A 15195-nucleotide genomic window follows, 5' to 3' on the forward strand; every position below is an offset into this window, starting at 1 on the left:
ATGAAACTGAAAAGCTTCTCCATAGAAAAAATTAATGCACCTTTCTTTGATAAGGAAGTTGTCAAATAGGAAAAAAACTATATCAAAAAAGGAATTGTTATCCAAAATACAGAAATAATTTTTGTATATATGTATAAATATATAAAAGTAGCCATTCTCCAAAAGACATATGGTCAAGGATTTGAACAATTTTCAAAAGAAAAAATGAAAAGAATTAACCACATGAAATGCCTCAAATCACTAATAGTAAGAGAAACACAAACCAAAGCAACCCTGAGGTTTCATCACACATCCTGAAAATTGGCAAAGATGACAAAAAATGGCAATACTTAATGTTAGAGGATTTATGGAAGGACAGGTTGGTGGAGTTGTGAAATAGTATGGCCATTTTGGAAGGCAATTTGGAATTATGCAAATAAAGTGCCTAAAATTTCCATTCTCTTTGAACTCTTCGAATAAGAAAATCCCCAAATAAATATAAAATCACTTTTTGTAATAGCAAAGAATTAGGAAACAAAGTAAATGCCAATCAATTGTGGAATAGTTAAACAAAGTGTGGTACATGAATATAATGGAATATTATTGTGCTGAAAGAAATTAAATATGTGATGAATATAGAGCACAGAAAAATCTGTATGAACTGATACACAGTGAAGTAAGCTAAAGCCAAGAAACAATATATATCATAACTATAACAATATAAACAGAAAGAACTAGAAATTAAAAAGTAATGTAAGGAAATGATTAAGAACATCTTCAATGAAGAAATGAGAGGACATCTACAAATTGCCCCTTAGTGGAGGTGGTAGATCCAGAAGGGTTTTCCTCCTTAAAAAAAATACTATTGTTATACAAGGTGATTCTGAGAGGGAATGGAAAGTGATACTTAGGATAATTATTATGTCAGAAAGAGAAAAGTTAATAATTTTTTTAATAAAAAGAAAACAAAGTGGCTAAAATACACATAACCTTTGATCCAGTGATTCTACTGCTGGATACATACCTCAAGAGAGTTATATCTATATGTGTGTGTGGTGTTGTTGTTTTTGTTCAGTCGTTTCAGTTGTGTCTAATTCTCATTGGGGTTTTCTCAGTGAAGATACTAGAGTGATTTTGCCATTTCCTTCTTTTGCTCAGTGTGGAAACTGAGGCCCACAGGGTTTAGGGACTTGCTCAGGGACACATAGATAGTTAAGTATCTATGACTGCATCTGAACTTGGGTCTTCTTGTCTCTAGGCCTAGCAGTCTATCTATTGCACCACATACACTACTATACACATATGTACATGGGTATACCAAAAAATTTACAGCAAAATTTTTTGTGGTAATAAAAAACTGAAAATAAAGTAGATATTACCATCAATTGCTGAATGGCTAAATAAACTGATTCATGAATGGAATGGGATGTTAACTGTACTGTGAGAAAAGGTGCTTGTGATAAATATAGAGAAACATGGAAAGTTTATGTAAATTGATGGAAAATTAAGTAGAATAAAGAAGAAAACAACTACATAAATGGATACAATAACTGTAACAAAGCGAAAGAAAAAAAGTAACCACAAAGTATTGAAACTTTCAATAAAGTTGAAAAAATTACAAAGAAAAAGCTTGACCCCAAAGAAGGAATATGAGGAACACTTCTTTCCACTTACATAGTAGTAGAGGTTCCCAGGTGTGGATCATTACATGTAATGTCAGATTTTTTAAAAATAATTGATTGGTTTTGCTGAAAAATTTTCTCTCCTTTTCCTTTTTTTTTTTAAGTAAAGGTGATGTGAGGGAGAAGGGAAAGCTAGATGATATGAAAACAAAAGATATCAAAAGATCTACTAAAATTATGTGCAAGTGGTTAAAAAACCCAAAAGCTATTCAGTAGCTGGGGTCTTTCAATTTAACTGAACATAACATATATAAGCTTGCAAATTTAGTAATGTGTTTAATAAACCCAAAGACCCAAGTGGTAAGGACTCATCATTTGACAAAAACTGTTGGGAAAACTGATGAGTCTAGCAGAAACTTTTTATGGACAATACTTCACTGTTGTGGTTAGCAAGATAAACTCAAAATGCGTATATGATTTAAACATAAATGGTGGCATCATAAGTAAATTAGTAGAGGAAGAAATAACCTTTCAGATCAATGGACTTAGGAAAGGTTCATGACTAAGCAAGTGATGGAGACTATCACATAAAACAGGCAATTTTGATTATATAAAGTTAAAAAAGGTTTTGCACAAGCAAATCCAAATATAGCTAGAATTAGGAAGGAAACAATTTATTGGAAAAAACCAAAACTTTACATTACGTTTCTCTAATTAAGGACTCAGTTCTAAGATATATAAGGCAAAGGCTCAAATGTATAAGATTAAGAGCCATTCTGAAATTGACAAAAGGTCAAAGTTCATGATTTAGCAGTTTTCAAAGGAAGAAATCTTAAATTCTTTGTCCTCATACAAAAAGTGCTACAAATCACTAATGGAGATGCAAATTAAAACAGCTCTGGTGGGGGCTTTACTCTCACTCCCATCAGATTGGTAAAGTTGACAAAAGAGGAAAATGACAAATGTTGGAGTGGCTATGGAAAAATAGACTCAGATATACAAGACCAATGGAGCTGTGCATTAGTTCAACTATTCTTGAAAGCAATTTGGAATTATGCTGCCAAAGTTACTAAAATGTGCAAACCTTTTCACTCACTGATACAATCTATATCCCAAAGAGAACAAATAAGAAAAGGATGTATATATTAAAAAAATGTTTGTAGCAACTTTTTTTTTTAACCATACCTTCTACCTTAGAATCAATATTGGGTATTGGTTGTAAGGCAGAAGAGTGGTAAGGGCTAGGCAATGGGGGTTAAGTGACTTGCTCAGGGTCACACAGCTAGGAAGTAGCTGAGGTCAGATTTGTATCCAGGACTTCCTGTCTCTGGGCCTGGTTCTCAATGCACTGAGCCACCCAGCTGCCCCCTATAGCAACTCTTTTTGTGATGGCAAAGGACTAGAAATTAAAAGGATGCCCATCAATTGAAAAATGGCTGAAAATGAATATAATGGAACATTATTGTGATGTAAGAAATGATGAGAGAGACAGTTTCAGAGAAACCTGGGATTATCTGTATGAATTAATGTAGAATGAAACGAGCAGAACCAGAAGACAATTTATAATACAAGATTGTAAAGACAAAAAGCTTTGAAAGGCTTAAGTACTCTGATCAACATTAGGTCCAAGAATGATTCCAAAGGACTGATAAATGCTACCCACTTCCTGGATTTGAGTGTAGACTATGAGTTTTCTGCAGATGGCCAATGCAAAAATTTGTTTTACCTGACAATGAATGAATGTTACAAGGATTTTTGTTGTTGTTCAAATAGATAGGGAAGATGTGGGATAGAAAATAAATGCTTGTTCATTAAAGTAAATAATTGGAAAGATAAATCAAATAAGTGGAAGCCTATGGGGTTCTGAAAAAGTATTTCCTTCTTGATTAAATCGTTCATGAATACAAAATTTTGTGGAACTGAACTTGGTTTTAATGGAATTACTATTATTTTGACAGTCTACCAGCTAAATAAAAAATTGTGGCTTTTTTGTTCAATACTAAAAGTTTAAAATTAAGGAACTCTACTCTGTGGAGTGGGTGGTACAGGCTGAAAATATAAGTATAGTCATCTGTCAAAAGCATGCATTTGAACAGCATGCTTGCCATGAATTCTGACAAAGGTAGATGTAGATTGTACTGAGGAGGTCGGATTCAATGGCTTCTAAACATCCTTCTGTTTTTTTTTTTTAAACCCTTACCTTCCGTCTTGGAGTCAATACTGTGTATTGGCTCCAAGGCAGAAGAGTGGTAAGGGCTAGGCAATGGGGGTCAAGTGACTTGCCCAGGTCACAAAGCTGGGAAGTGTCTGAGGCCAGATTTGAACCCAGGACCTTCCATCTCTAGGCCTGGCTCTCAATCCACTGAGCCATCCAGCTGCCCCCCATCCTTCTGGTTTTAAATCTGTGATTCTTATAAACAGGGATACTTAGAATGTCCAATAATGAGACTCACAGTATAAAAAAATTTACAACTTCAGATATGTTGGTTAAACGCCAAGCATTTGAGTTTTAGAGCAGAGGAAGAAGAGGGGCTGAATTGGGCTATGGTTGGAAGGAACAAGACCCTAGACATAAATGATACAGGGGAGACAGGTTCTTTTAGTTTCAACAATTTCTTGGGTTAGGCTCTCAGATATGAAACTAGTCCCTTTCACCTTTCATGAAGCAAAGGTGGTACAAAAAAAGGCAATTTCCTTTCCTCTTTTGCAAACAAACAACAAAAACCAGCTGGTTACTCAGTTGGTTGTTTGCTGATACACTAATGATTACATGGCTCTCTAAGGCTGAGTAAGCCGTCTTATGATTTAACACATTTATTAAAGCTCTATCTCAATAATGCACATTAATATGGTACTTTATTACTTACAAAGTATATCAACTTACTTGAGAAATAAATGTTGACATTTGAAATAAAAAGTAGTTTTAAGCACAGAAAAAAATATCTTCCTTTATTTCTTGAGTTAATATTATGGTAGTTCCTTAATTAAATTCAGTATTCACAAAACGAATTTTAGTTTACTAAATCCAAATTTCTACTCATCAGTTTCATTCTACCCACTTCTTTTAAAAATTTTTTTAAACCTTTACCTTCCATCTTGGAATCAATACTGTGTATTGGTTCCAAGGCAGAAGAATGGTAAGGGCTAGGTAATGGGGGTCAAGTGACTTGCCCAGGGTCACATAGCTAGGAAGTGTCTGAGACCAGATTTGAACCTAGGACCTCCCATCTCTAGGCCTGGCTCTCAATCCACTGAGTCACCCAGCTGCCCCCCTCCCTGCCATTCTTCTGCTTTTTACCAGTCCCAGATACAAATAATTTTTATCTTACTGGTTTTGTCAAACTTGCTAAATCAAATATATTACAGAGCTTAGGAATTCAAAAAGTTATTTGGCATATTTATACTTCCTGCTAACTTTAAATTAAATAAAAGGTTTATATTCTCTCCTCTCATTCTAATCAATTTAGGTTGCTTTTTATTACAGTATCTTGGGGGGGGGGGGTTGAGCCACTGGTTTGAAAAAGCTCCTGTCAGATTAAATTCAAATGTTTAAGTAACTTCTTATATGCAAGGTACTAGAAAATAAAAGGATGCAAAAACAATACAAATTTCATTTTCTAAGAGCCAGTTGAAATTGAAGATGTATACCAAATTATGATCTACAAAAGTGTGAGATGTTAGTATGGCTTCACAGAGGAAGTTAGCACCTACTACCTCAAAGTACTCCAGTTTGGGGTAAAAGAGTCTTCATGCATGCCAGAGTACCAGGAAAGCTCACTGAATAGTTTGTACTGGACTATATATGACATATAGAAATAAATCTGGCAAGTTTATAGAGATGGAATGATTTGGAGGGTCTTGGATTTTGTCAAAGCTGAGTTTTTCTCATCCTCATTTACACAATCCCTTAAAGATATCCAACAGAAAACACCATGACCTCTATTACTTGCTGACATAGTACTGTTACCCCACTCAAAAAAATACTTTGGGCCAAATAATTGAGGAATACCAAGAGAAACAGTTAATCTTAGCTATTTTGGGTACAGTTAAGAATGCCAAGATCATCATTTCTAGGTATGAAGTAACAGGAGTTTAGGCTAAAGCAGTAGCAGATTTAGAGCTGAAAGGTTATCTAATCTAACTGATATATTAAAAATAGGGAAACCAAGGCCAGAGAAGGAAAAAATGACTTGTCCAAAGGTAGATCAAATTGTGGGATTTGAATCCAGGTCCTCTTAACTCTATAAGCCCATTACTTAAACAAAAGGCAGGATATACCTAGTTTCCAGCCCAATTAATGAGAATGATTAAAAGAAATTAAGCCCAGGAGAGCTGGGCAAATTAAATCACATGAAAATGTTTTTTACATACCTACCTTACAAGGTGAGGGCTCAAATGAAATGTTGGAAGTGAGAAGACTAGAATCTAAATATAAGAAACAATTGGGCAGCTCTTCTATTTCACCATTTGAAGTTATGGATATAAATTACCTTCATATGATAAACTGACATTTAAAAGCAGATCATGCAGGTCAATCAATCCTCAAACTCCACAGCTTAAATCCATTTCTTCCTGCCTTCTCTAAACCAAGAAACTGGTTTTTCTCTTGATTTTTAATGAGGAAATAAAATTACTCTGCCTTTTTGAAGCTAATCCACTCCAATTTCCTATAATCATTCTTATTCCTCTCACTTAGATATGCTCCATTATGCAGACCAACATGTATGATGGGATGTTAATGAAAACAATAGGACAGCAATTTTGTGACCTTTTAGACTACTTAGTTCAAACTCAGTGTGTAAAAAAATCAATTTAATTACTTGTAAAAAAACAAGTATACCATGGACAACTGGGGCAATTTTGTGTGTATTGATTACTTTTGTAGCCTAGCACTGCAGAGAAACAAAATGCACTGGTTTGACCTTAAAGTTATTAGTTTTCCCCTCCTTCCTTTCAGCTACCTTGGCTTAATTACAACTTTGGAAGGAGAATGGGGCCATTTTATTAAGTTGGAAGAAATCTTTTGACTTTAAATCCCTAGTCCAGTTGGTGTCCAGTGGAAGTGGGGGCTACTAAACTGTTCATGAGGATTCTTATTCTTGCTGGCCCCGTATTGACATTGATCTATTGTATTTTTGTTAAATATTTTCCTTTTACATTTTAATGTAGCTCTAGGTGCATTTGGGACCTTTTCAATGGAGCCTATGTTTGACACCTCAGAGCTAGTACAATTCTCTTATCTTGTAAACTGAGAATCTGAGATCAAAGTGGAGACCCCTCCTGGTCCTCACAGAAATAACAAATCCAGACTTGAGGGAAGTAGGAAACTGGATCTCGAATACCCCAGCTTTTCCATTCTACTGTCTTAGTAAGCATTTTACAACAAAGTATGTAAACATTTATTCTTTTTCAGGAGACCCATTAGCAGTTCATTTAGTCCAAATCCCTCACCTTTCAGTTAACATTAAGATTTATCAGGTTTGAGGATAGAGCTAGGCCTGGAGACTGGAGGTCCTGTGTTCAAACTTGGCCTCAGATACTTTCTAGCTATGTGACCCTGAGCAAGTATTTAACCCCAAATGCCTAGCCCATACCAGTTTCCTACTTTGGAACTGACAGTTTCAATTTTAAGATTTTAAAAAGATTTACCAGGCTTCTAAGTTTTGTTTCAGGTGGTGGAATGGCATTCAGTTTAGAAGGTTGGTTTTCCACAATAACATTTTCTGAAGAAAAATTCCCTTAGCACCCACTCCAAAAACTAACCTAATCAGAACCATTAAACACGTATGTAATGTGACCAGATAAATTCAATAAATGCAGTAGGCTTTGTAGTTACTGAAAAAATTTTATTCAATAATACAGCTAAACAATTATCTATATAGCCAAGGCAGTAGTCAACAATGTCCAAACATGCTAATATTGCTATATAGTGTAACTTAAATTTAAGAGTAAAGCCCAAATAAAGGACCACCTTGCCTTGGAAATTTTTAAAAGCCAATTTCATCCCCCACCAAACTACTCTTAGCTTGAAAAAAAAAATACTAGCCAAGTTCCTTAAAGAACAAATCCATGAAGGCCAAAGGTGAGCTATTTTATGGTTTTTATTTTAGCTTTAATTTAGTGTCCAAGAAACAGTACACTTAACCATTTATTTCTGGTCACTAGTATGGGTAAAAATAGTAGACTGCCACTACTTTCTAATCTTATAGTACCTAGATCTTCTATAAATGAAAAAGCACATCCTCTGTTGTAAACATCTTAAAAAATCAACCAAAAAGTTATCAGAACAGCAAGCTTGTTTTTATAACTTACAGGAAAACTTAGTTATCACGAAGTATCAATATTTTTGCACCTTATTGTGTCTTGGCAACAAGTTAAATGATCTCTATTATGATTTCTAATGCAGTTCCTTGAGAATGTGACTCCTAAAGTGAGGTTTTAAAAGCCCAACTCCTAGACCTTTAGACAACTGAATTGGACTGGTCATACTCTCCTAGTCTCTGCCACCTTTTTAAATTAGAAGTTTGAGGCAATTTTTTGTCAGGTCTTTTAATATCAACCTTGCAAATTATTCCAATGTGATAAAAATGGATTTTAGGATTTTTAGACTGACTTGAGATTTTCTTTTGATCTAGGTCTGACAAACAACTAGAAGTAAAATAAATGCCCCATTAATATCTTGCTAGCAAGAGAGCTAGAATCTTGATGGCTCTTTTAACTACTTATTTGATTATCCCCATTTTACTTTGTACAAATTTGAAATGAACCATTAAAAAAAAATTAAGTCCTAACATTTAAGTCTACATTCATTTCTACACTAGTGAACCTTTGTCCTATGAACTCTTAGAAGCTACCAAAACCAGTATTCTGCTGACTGGCGAATATATGAGCCAAGGCTTCATGTATGAGCGCCAAAGTAATGAAAACTTTAAACGTATACATACTAGAAATTACCAATTTCAAAATCCCCATACTCAACAGAAATTAGCTACTCTCAAATTCTTATCTTTGCACCAGAAAGTCAAGTATTTATGGGCATTTAAGATGTGGATACACTGAATTAATCTTTTATTAAGTTATCACAAATGCAAATTCAAGTTTCATGTTAACTAGGAGTGAAATTTAAGTTTGTAAAGAAAGTTTGTAATTACCACTAAAAAATAAAAACAATTATACTTCATAAAATTTATAAGGAATTCTAATTGCATGTCATTAAATTTTCTCTTCTAAAGGGGGTGATTGGATGGGATTTTTCTTTACAACTTAATAAAATCAGAGGCAGCATAGCTAAGCAAAGACAGCCAACTTTAAACACAAGAACTTGCTGTGCAACCCTGGACATTGTCACTTAATCTTAGCATTCAAGAGGATCATCTAACACTTAAGTTGCAAAGATGTCTACCTACATCAATAGAGGAAGTTTCCTTATCTAGAAATTCCTATTAACCAGTGAAAATAATAAGTCTAGTCGCTATCCTCTAATGTAATAAGTATGATTTTTCTAACTAGTTTTACAAAACTAATTGTTATTACTACCTCAAAAAGATAACCTCATGTTCACACATCCCATTCTGAATAAAGAGGAAGACTTAAGGAGTAGCTGTTGCTCCTCTTCAAGTTGCAAATTCTGCAACTAAGTATTAGATGTTAATGACACTGACCACTACCAGAAAATGGAGGTAATCAAGACAGTAATCCAAATATATTGGAATGTCATTTACCTGGTGCACCAGCAAATCTCAAGTTAGAAAATTTCCATCTTTACCACATTTCCTCATTATGCAAGACTGCCTACAAAGACCTTTTGTTTCTGATGTGGAAAAACAAAACGGGAGTGGGAAGACTTACTTTAGCAAGTTTTAATTAATAACATGGAAATACAATGGTATACCAAATTGAATTTATTGCTGATTTGAGGTTTGCCTAATTTTACACTCAACCATACACAACACAGTTCGTATTTTTTAAAAAAAATAGATACGAGACAAAACTGCTCAAAAGCCATTTAATATTGACCTGTGGCTTTCATTCCCTTCGTAGCAAACCTTTAATACAACTCAAGTTTATTTGTAACTTGAACATAATTGAAAAAAAAAACAAAAAAAAACACCAAAAACCAAAAAAACTGAGTTCTCTCTAAAGCTTTAAAAGTTTAAAGCTTTTTTGAGTTTAATACTTTAAAAAGAAAACTTCATTCAACAGCAGGCCCTGCTGAAATACTAAAAATCATAAGTAAGCCTAATCTCTACAAAAGTTATTACTGCTGAAATACTATAAAATCAAAGAGCTTAATTTCTACAAAAGGGGGGTCTTTGCTTGCTTTGTGTCACCATTTCTCTAGAGCCTCATTTTTTCCCCATTAATTTTGCTTCCAAATCAAACCTTTATGCCCCTGGTTCAGGCTTTCTCCTGAGAAGAGGCCAACATTGGAAGTACTAACATCACAGAATTGCCTGGCAAGTAAGAAAGTGTTCCGTAAGTGTGCAAAGGAGTTCAGGACTTTTAATCTCTTGAACTAGATCTTGACCGTGACCGAGATCTAGAGTGAGATACTGATGTAGCCCTTTTAACTGGAGGAGACTCAGAACGAGCCTTTGATGGTGGTGGAGGTTGTGGAGAATTGGAGTGAGACTGGCTTCTTGATCTTGATTTTGACTTTGTTTCTCCTTTTCCATTTTCTTTGGGAGATGGAGACCTGGACCTACTACGTGATTTCTCCGACTTTGCCTTGGATCTGCTACGAGATCTAGAGCCTCGATCAGACTTGGCCTTAGATTTGCTCTTTGATCTAGACTTCCTGCCTTTTGATCGGGAACGTGAATGATCTTTGCTTCGAGACCTAGATTTGGATCTTGAAAAGAGATAAATTATAAAAGTTTACCATATCATCTAATGATCATACCTTATACAGCCAGGGCTTAAAAACAAACTTAAGCCAACTAACCAAAAAACCCTTACCTGGAACGACTTTTTGAGGCACTACGGGATCTACTTCGGCTGCTTCTTCGACTCCTACTTCGAGACCTTCGCCTAGACCTGGATCTAGAAAGTAAAAAAGATACTGTTTTTCACCTCTCAGGATCACATGCATGTGCATACAATAAGCGCTTTTCCATTCATTTATACAATGAAACCTCACTTAGATTTTATTTTACATTCAAATTATAATTGAAGATTATCCCCCAAATCTTCACCAATAATTATTTTGAAAATGTACTCTCTATTATAGATGTAAAACCTAGTTTCAGGCAGCCTTTTCTATGCCGTGGCATTGCTGAGAGCTGGAAGGGATCCTTATTTGTTTAATCTAATGCTAACATTTTGCAGATGAAAAAAATATAAGCCACAATGGACTTCACATAGCAAAGAGGGCAAGGTATGAACCTCAGTTGTGACTTCAAAAAACTAGCACACTTTTACAGTTGTACATGAAACCCTAATTGACTGCATATGAAAGTTTGTCTTAATGGTAACCAATAATTTAAAATTACCTAGATCTGCTTCCAGAATAGGATCTCCTATGGCTTGTCCGTGGTTTATCTTCAATTAGTCTTATATTTCTGCCATTTATTTCTGTGCCATCCAATTTATCTAAAGCACGTTTCATGTCAGAATAGGAACGAAATTCAATTACACCTTCATTTGTACGTTCTTTGTGAGCATCTGCATATGTTACTTCTCCAGCTTGTCTCATGAAATCCTATGTAGCAAGAAGAGTCAAGTTAATTCCTGAAATCTAATATATGTAAGGCTTAATTTGTAATTATTCCATGAAAAAAATAACTTCTATCACAACACTTTAGATTACCTTCAAACCAACTACACATACCTTTAAATCTTGCCAACTGCAACGACTAGAAAGATTTTCTACAATCAGTCTGTACTCTGTACGAACAGGTGGTCCATATTTATCTCTGCCAGTGGCTCTTCGACTGCTGTATCCTCCTCCACCACCACCTTTATCACATAAATGAATAGTCAGGTGTTTCATAATGCTAAGAACACAAAATGTTTTGAAAGTTAGTACAAACAAAGTAATTTACTGGAGTAGGACTTTGCTTTTATCTTGCTAAACCTCCAACACATATGTGATTTGCCATACATTATATTAAGGGCAAGTCAAATAACTAAAATCCTACTAAATTTCTCCTACAATCTGTTAGAAAGTGACTGCTCCTTTATTCAATTTACCTCGCTAAGTTTTATTTTACAGAACATTGTAAAATATAAAACTTAACTGATTACATGCATTTCTACATTTTACAAAAATGTTTACTAGTTACACTAAGTACTTACATCACAGTGTGAGGTTTTTGGTGGTGGTTTGGCCACAAAACACGCAAGGTAACAGTCACCTAGTTCAGATTAACCAGTTTTGTCTAACCCTTGGAATCCTCACCATCACCCTGCGTCTAATGGCAAAAGGCTGCTGTCGTCATGGCTTCCGGTAAGGTCAGCCAAAGGGTCATAGGGCAAGGGTCACACAATGTATGGAAAAGCCAAGGCCAATCAGGAAAGGCAGTCATCTTAGCCTCAGTGGACACAGCCTCAGCCCCATTGGTCACTTTCAAATTGAAACATCAAGGACTTGTTAAAAAGTTTGAATTCAACATGCAACAATTTCAACATTTAACATTTTAATTAAGTAGTAAATAACTACCACCTCCCCCCCATAACATGCCCCAACCACACTTCAGTTACAGCAGGACACTAGCTCTAATTCCCATCTGAATAAACTAAAGCAACATTAAGTTGATTCTAGAGAAGCTACTAATTGTCAGGTGCAATAGTCTCAATGGCTGCCCAGCATTTCCACCTCCCCGTAACCCCCCAACCTAAGATTCTCAAATTCTACTACTCTGAAGAGCATCTGCCTGTAGACATTTGCATCTAGTATACTAAAATTCAGGGAGCGAACCTCTGCGGGTGTTAACACCCCCAATAATGGAACTGGTTCCAGTGGTACCCTTTTGGGGGCAGCTCTGAGCTCTTACAAATTACCACAAGCGAAAATGCAGAGGTCCAATTTCTATAAAGCACCCGATCTACTCAGGATTCCACCCCCCCCACCCCCCGCCCCTCAAATAATCCGAGACTCCTCTTTAGGGAGGCTTCCTCGGTGCAAGAGCTAGGGCAGAGTGCTCTGGGCCAGCCCCACACCCCAAGGCACTTCTCCATCACTCTGGTCCCCGCAGCCCTCGCCGCCCCTGCACGCAGCGCACCTGCCCTAATAGACCCGGGTGACTAAGAGCGCCTGGCTCCTTTGTGCTGAGTCCCCGCCCCACCACCCCTCCCCGCCAGGGGGAGCCACCGCGGTCTGCCTAAGCCTCACTACCGCCTGCCTACCTGCCTGCCCCTCCCCCCAGATCTCCCCGCACTATCCCCGAGGCGTCGCGGCACGCGCGGAACTGGACTCACTGCGGCTGCCGTAGCTATAGCCGTCGCGGTCCCGGCGGGGGCCCCGGGCGTGCTCCACGATCACTCGTTCTCCGCACAAGTCCTTGCCGTTCAGCTCGTAAACGGCATCATCCGCGTCGCGGGAGTCCTCGAACTCCACAAAGCCGTACCTGGATGAAGGGGGCGGGGACACCCGGCGGCAGTCAGGCCCCAGGCAACGCGCGCCAAGCCCCCTACCCAGCCAGGCACGTGCAGCCCCGCCCCCCCGGCCTCCCCCGCCCCCTGTCAGTCGGGCGGCCGCCATTTTGAGAGCGAGCTCCGCCACGCGGCGGCGCGGACGCTCCTTTCCACCCCCCCCATACACACACACTCCGCCCCACCTCACCCCAAGAGACACCGCGAGAGCCAGGGCGCCCAGGCCGCGCGCTCACCCGTTTTTCAGGTCGACTTCCAGCAGGCGCCCGTAGCCACTGAAAAAACGCTGGATGTCTTTCTCGCGGACATGGTAGCTGAGGCGCCCAATGTAGACGCGCGGCATTTCCGCTGGTGGGCGGGGGAGGGGGAAAAAAAGGCGGTCGCAGGTGTGAGATAGTTAGGAAGGCAAGGACAGAAAAGGGAGGAGAGAAGGGGGGAAAGGAAAGGAAAAAAGAACAAGAGAACACGCACAGACGAAGAAGGAACAACGGCGGCCGAATCCCAGCCACACAATGGCGCGCGCGCTTTGAGGCCGTGGCTATAAGGGCGGAGCGGGGTGGGGCTTCCCTGCACGCTGCCTACGTCACGGCGCAGGTGCGGGAGACCGCACGCATGCGCGAAACTCGCGCACCCTGCATCAACAGACGGCGATTGGCATCCATACCCTCTTTTATTCCCTTCCCCCAATTCCCTCCCACAGCCTCCGTCTATGTGACGGTAGGAGAAGTCTCCTCGCAGGGCCCTTTTAACTGCTGTGACTGCAACCTGAAGTAACCACCCACTCTGCCTTGCCTTAGGATTGGTCCCGAAGAAGGGAGGCGGGGTACGTCTTCTAGACCATTGGCCACAGTAGAGCGCTGTGCCTCGGGATTGGTCCCTTGCGCCCGGTCTTAGCGTGCTCTCCGTATCGTCCCACGCCTTTCTCCCTACTAATGCCTTGTTTAAGCAGGAGGTGCCAGTGGATTGGTTCGGAACGTAGGAGGGAGGCTCGGGAGACGCCATGCGCCTCTATTGGCCCTTTGGAGTCTTGGTAGATTCATCTTCCTTCCCTGCTGATAGGGAGTTCCCTGTTAAGAGGACCGCGTAGTCCGATTTCACTTTTCTTCCTTCCAAGCCCGGCACTGATTGCAGTTTTCCAGTGCCTGGTCCCTCTGTCATTTCATTGTTTATGCCTTGTGAATCTCTACTCAGGCTTCCTCCTGCCACCGCCTCAGGTGCTAAGGAACAGGTATAGAGGAAGGCGCACAATTTGTTTTTCCTGGATTCACTGTAAATTTAAATGATCTAATTAATTCAACCCTGCTGGCTGCACAAGTAATTCTTTTGTTGTTGTCCAGTCGTTTTAGTGGAGACCAACCCTTCATTTCACTATTTAGAGTTTTCTTGGCAAAAATATTGAAGTAACTTGCCATTTCCTTTTCCAGCTCATTTTACAGTTGAGGAAACTGAGGCCAATAGGGTTAAGTACTTTGCCCAGGGTCACAGAGCTGATGAGTATCTGAGGCTGAATTTGAACTCGGGTCTTCCTGGTTTCACCACCTGGCTGTCCAAATCCTTTTAATCTTCTCTGTTTCTGTATTACAGTCCCCTTGTGGATGTGACTATTCCAAACGTTTTCATTTCTGCAGACTTTTATACCATTCTTTCTCTCAGCAGAAGACCTTTCCTCCAGTTTTACTGAGCAAATAGGATTCATCTGTTGTGAGCTCCTTCTCTCCTAGTTTAAACCTCAAAATCCCTCAGCATCATTCTTCATTCTTTCCTTTGCTCCCTTCCCTTCCATAGAACTCCTCTTTGTGTTCCTTGATCCTCTATATTCTCCACCCAAGATCTCGTTTTCCTAATTTTCCATCTCCTTCTAGCTGCTTTCTTTCCTATTATCTACAAACGCATCTTCCTGTTAAAAACAAAACAAAAACAAAATTAAAAAAAAAAAAACCCTTTTCACTTCCTGTTACCTCTCATCATATATCTCCTCTTTCATAGCTTTCCTCCACTTCCT

The 15195-nt window shown here is 38.6% G+C and overlaps 1 protein-coding gene across 1 annotated transcript; it reads right to left on the reverse strand.

Moving 5' to 3' along the window:
- Positions 1-7426: 7426 nt before the first annotated feature.
- Positions 7427-13786, reverse strand: SRSF6 (serine and arginine rich splicing factor 6). The gene is made up of 6 exons (XM_007474192.3): positions 13430-13786; positions 13020-13168; positions 11431-11558; positions 11093-11301; positions 10560-10643; positions 7427-10452 (listed from the first exon to the last, which is right to left on the reverse strand). Exons 1-6 carry the CDS (start codon positions 13534-13536, stop codon positions 10104-10106), a joined length of 1026 nt encoding a protein of 341 aa, XP_007474254.1. The 5' UTR covers positions 13537-13786; the 3' UTR covers positions 7427-10103.
- Positions 13787-15195: the final 1409 nt, after the last annotated feature.

The sequence above is a fragment of the Monodelphis domestica genome, chromosome 1, assembly GCF_027887165.1.
Source record: "Monodelphis domestica isolate mMonDom1 chromosome 1, mMonDom1.pri, whole genome shotgun sequence".
NCBI lineage: Eukaryota > Metazoa > Chordata > Mammalia > Didelphimorphia > Didelphidae > Monodelphis > Monodelphis domestica.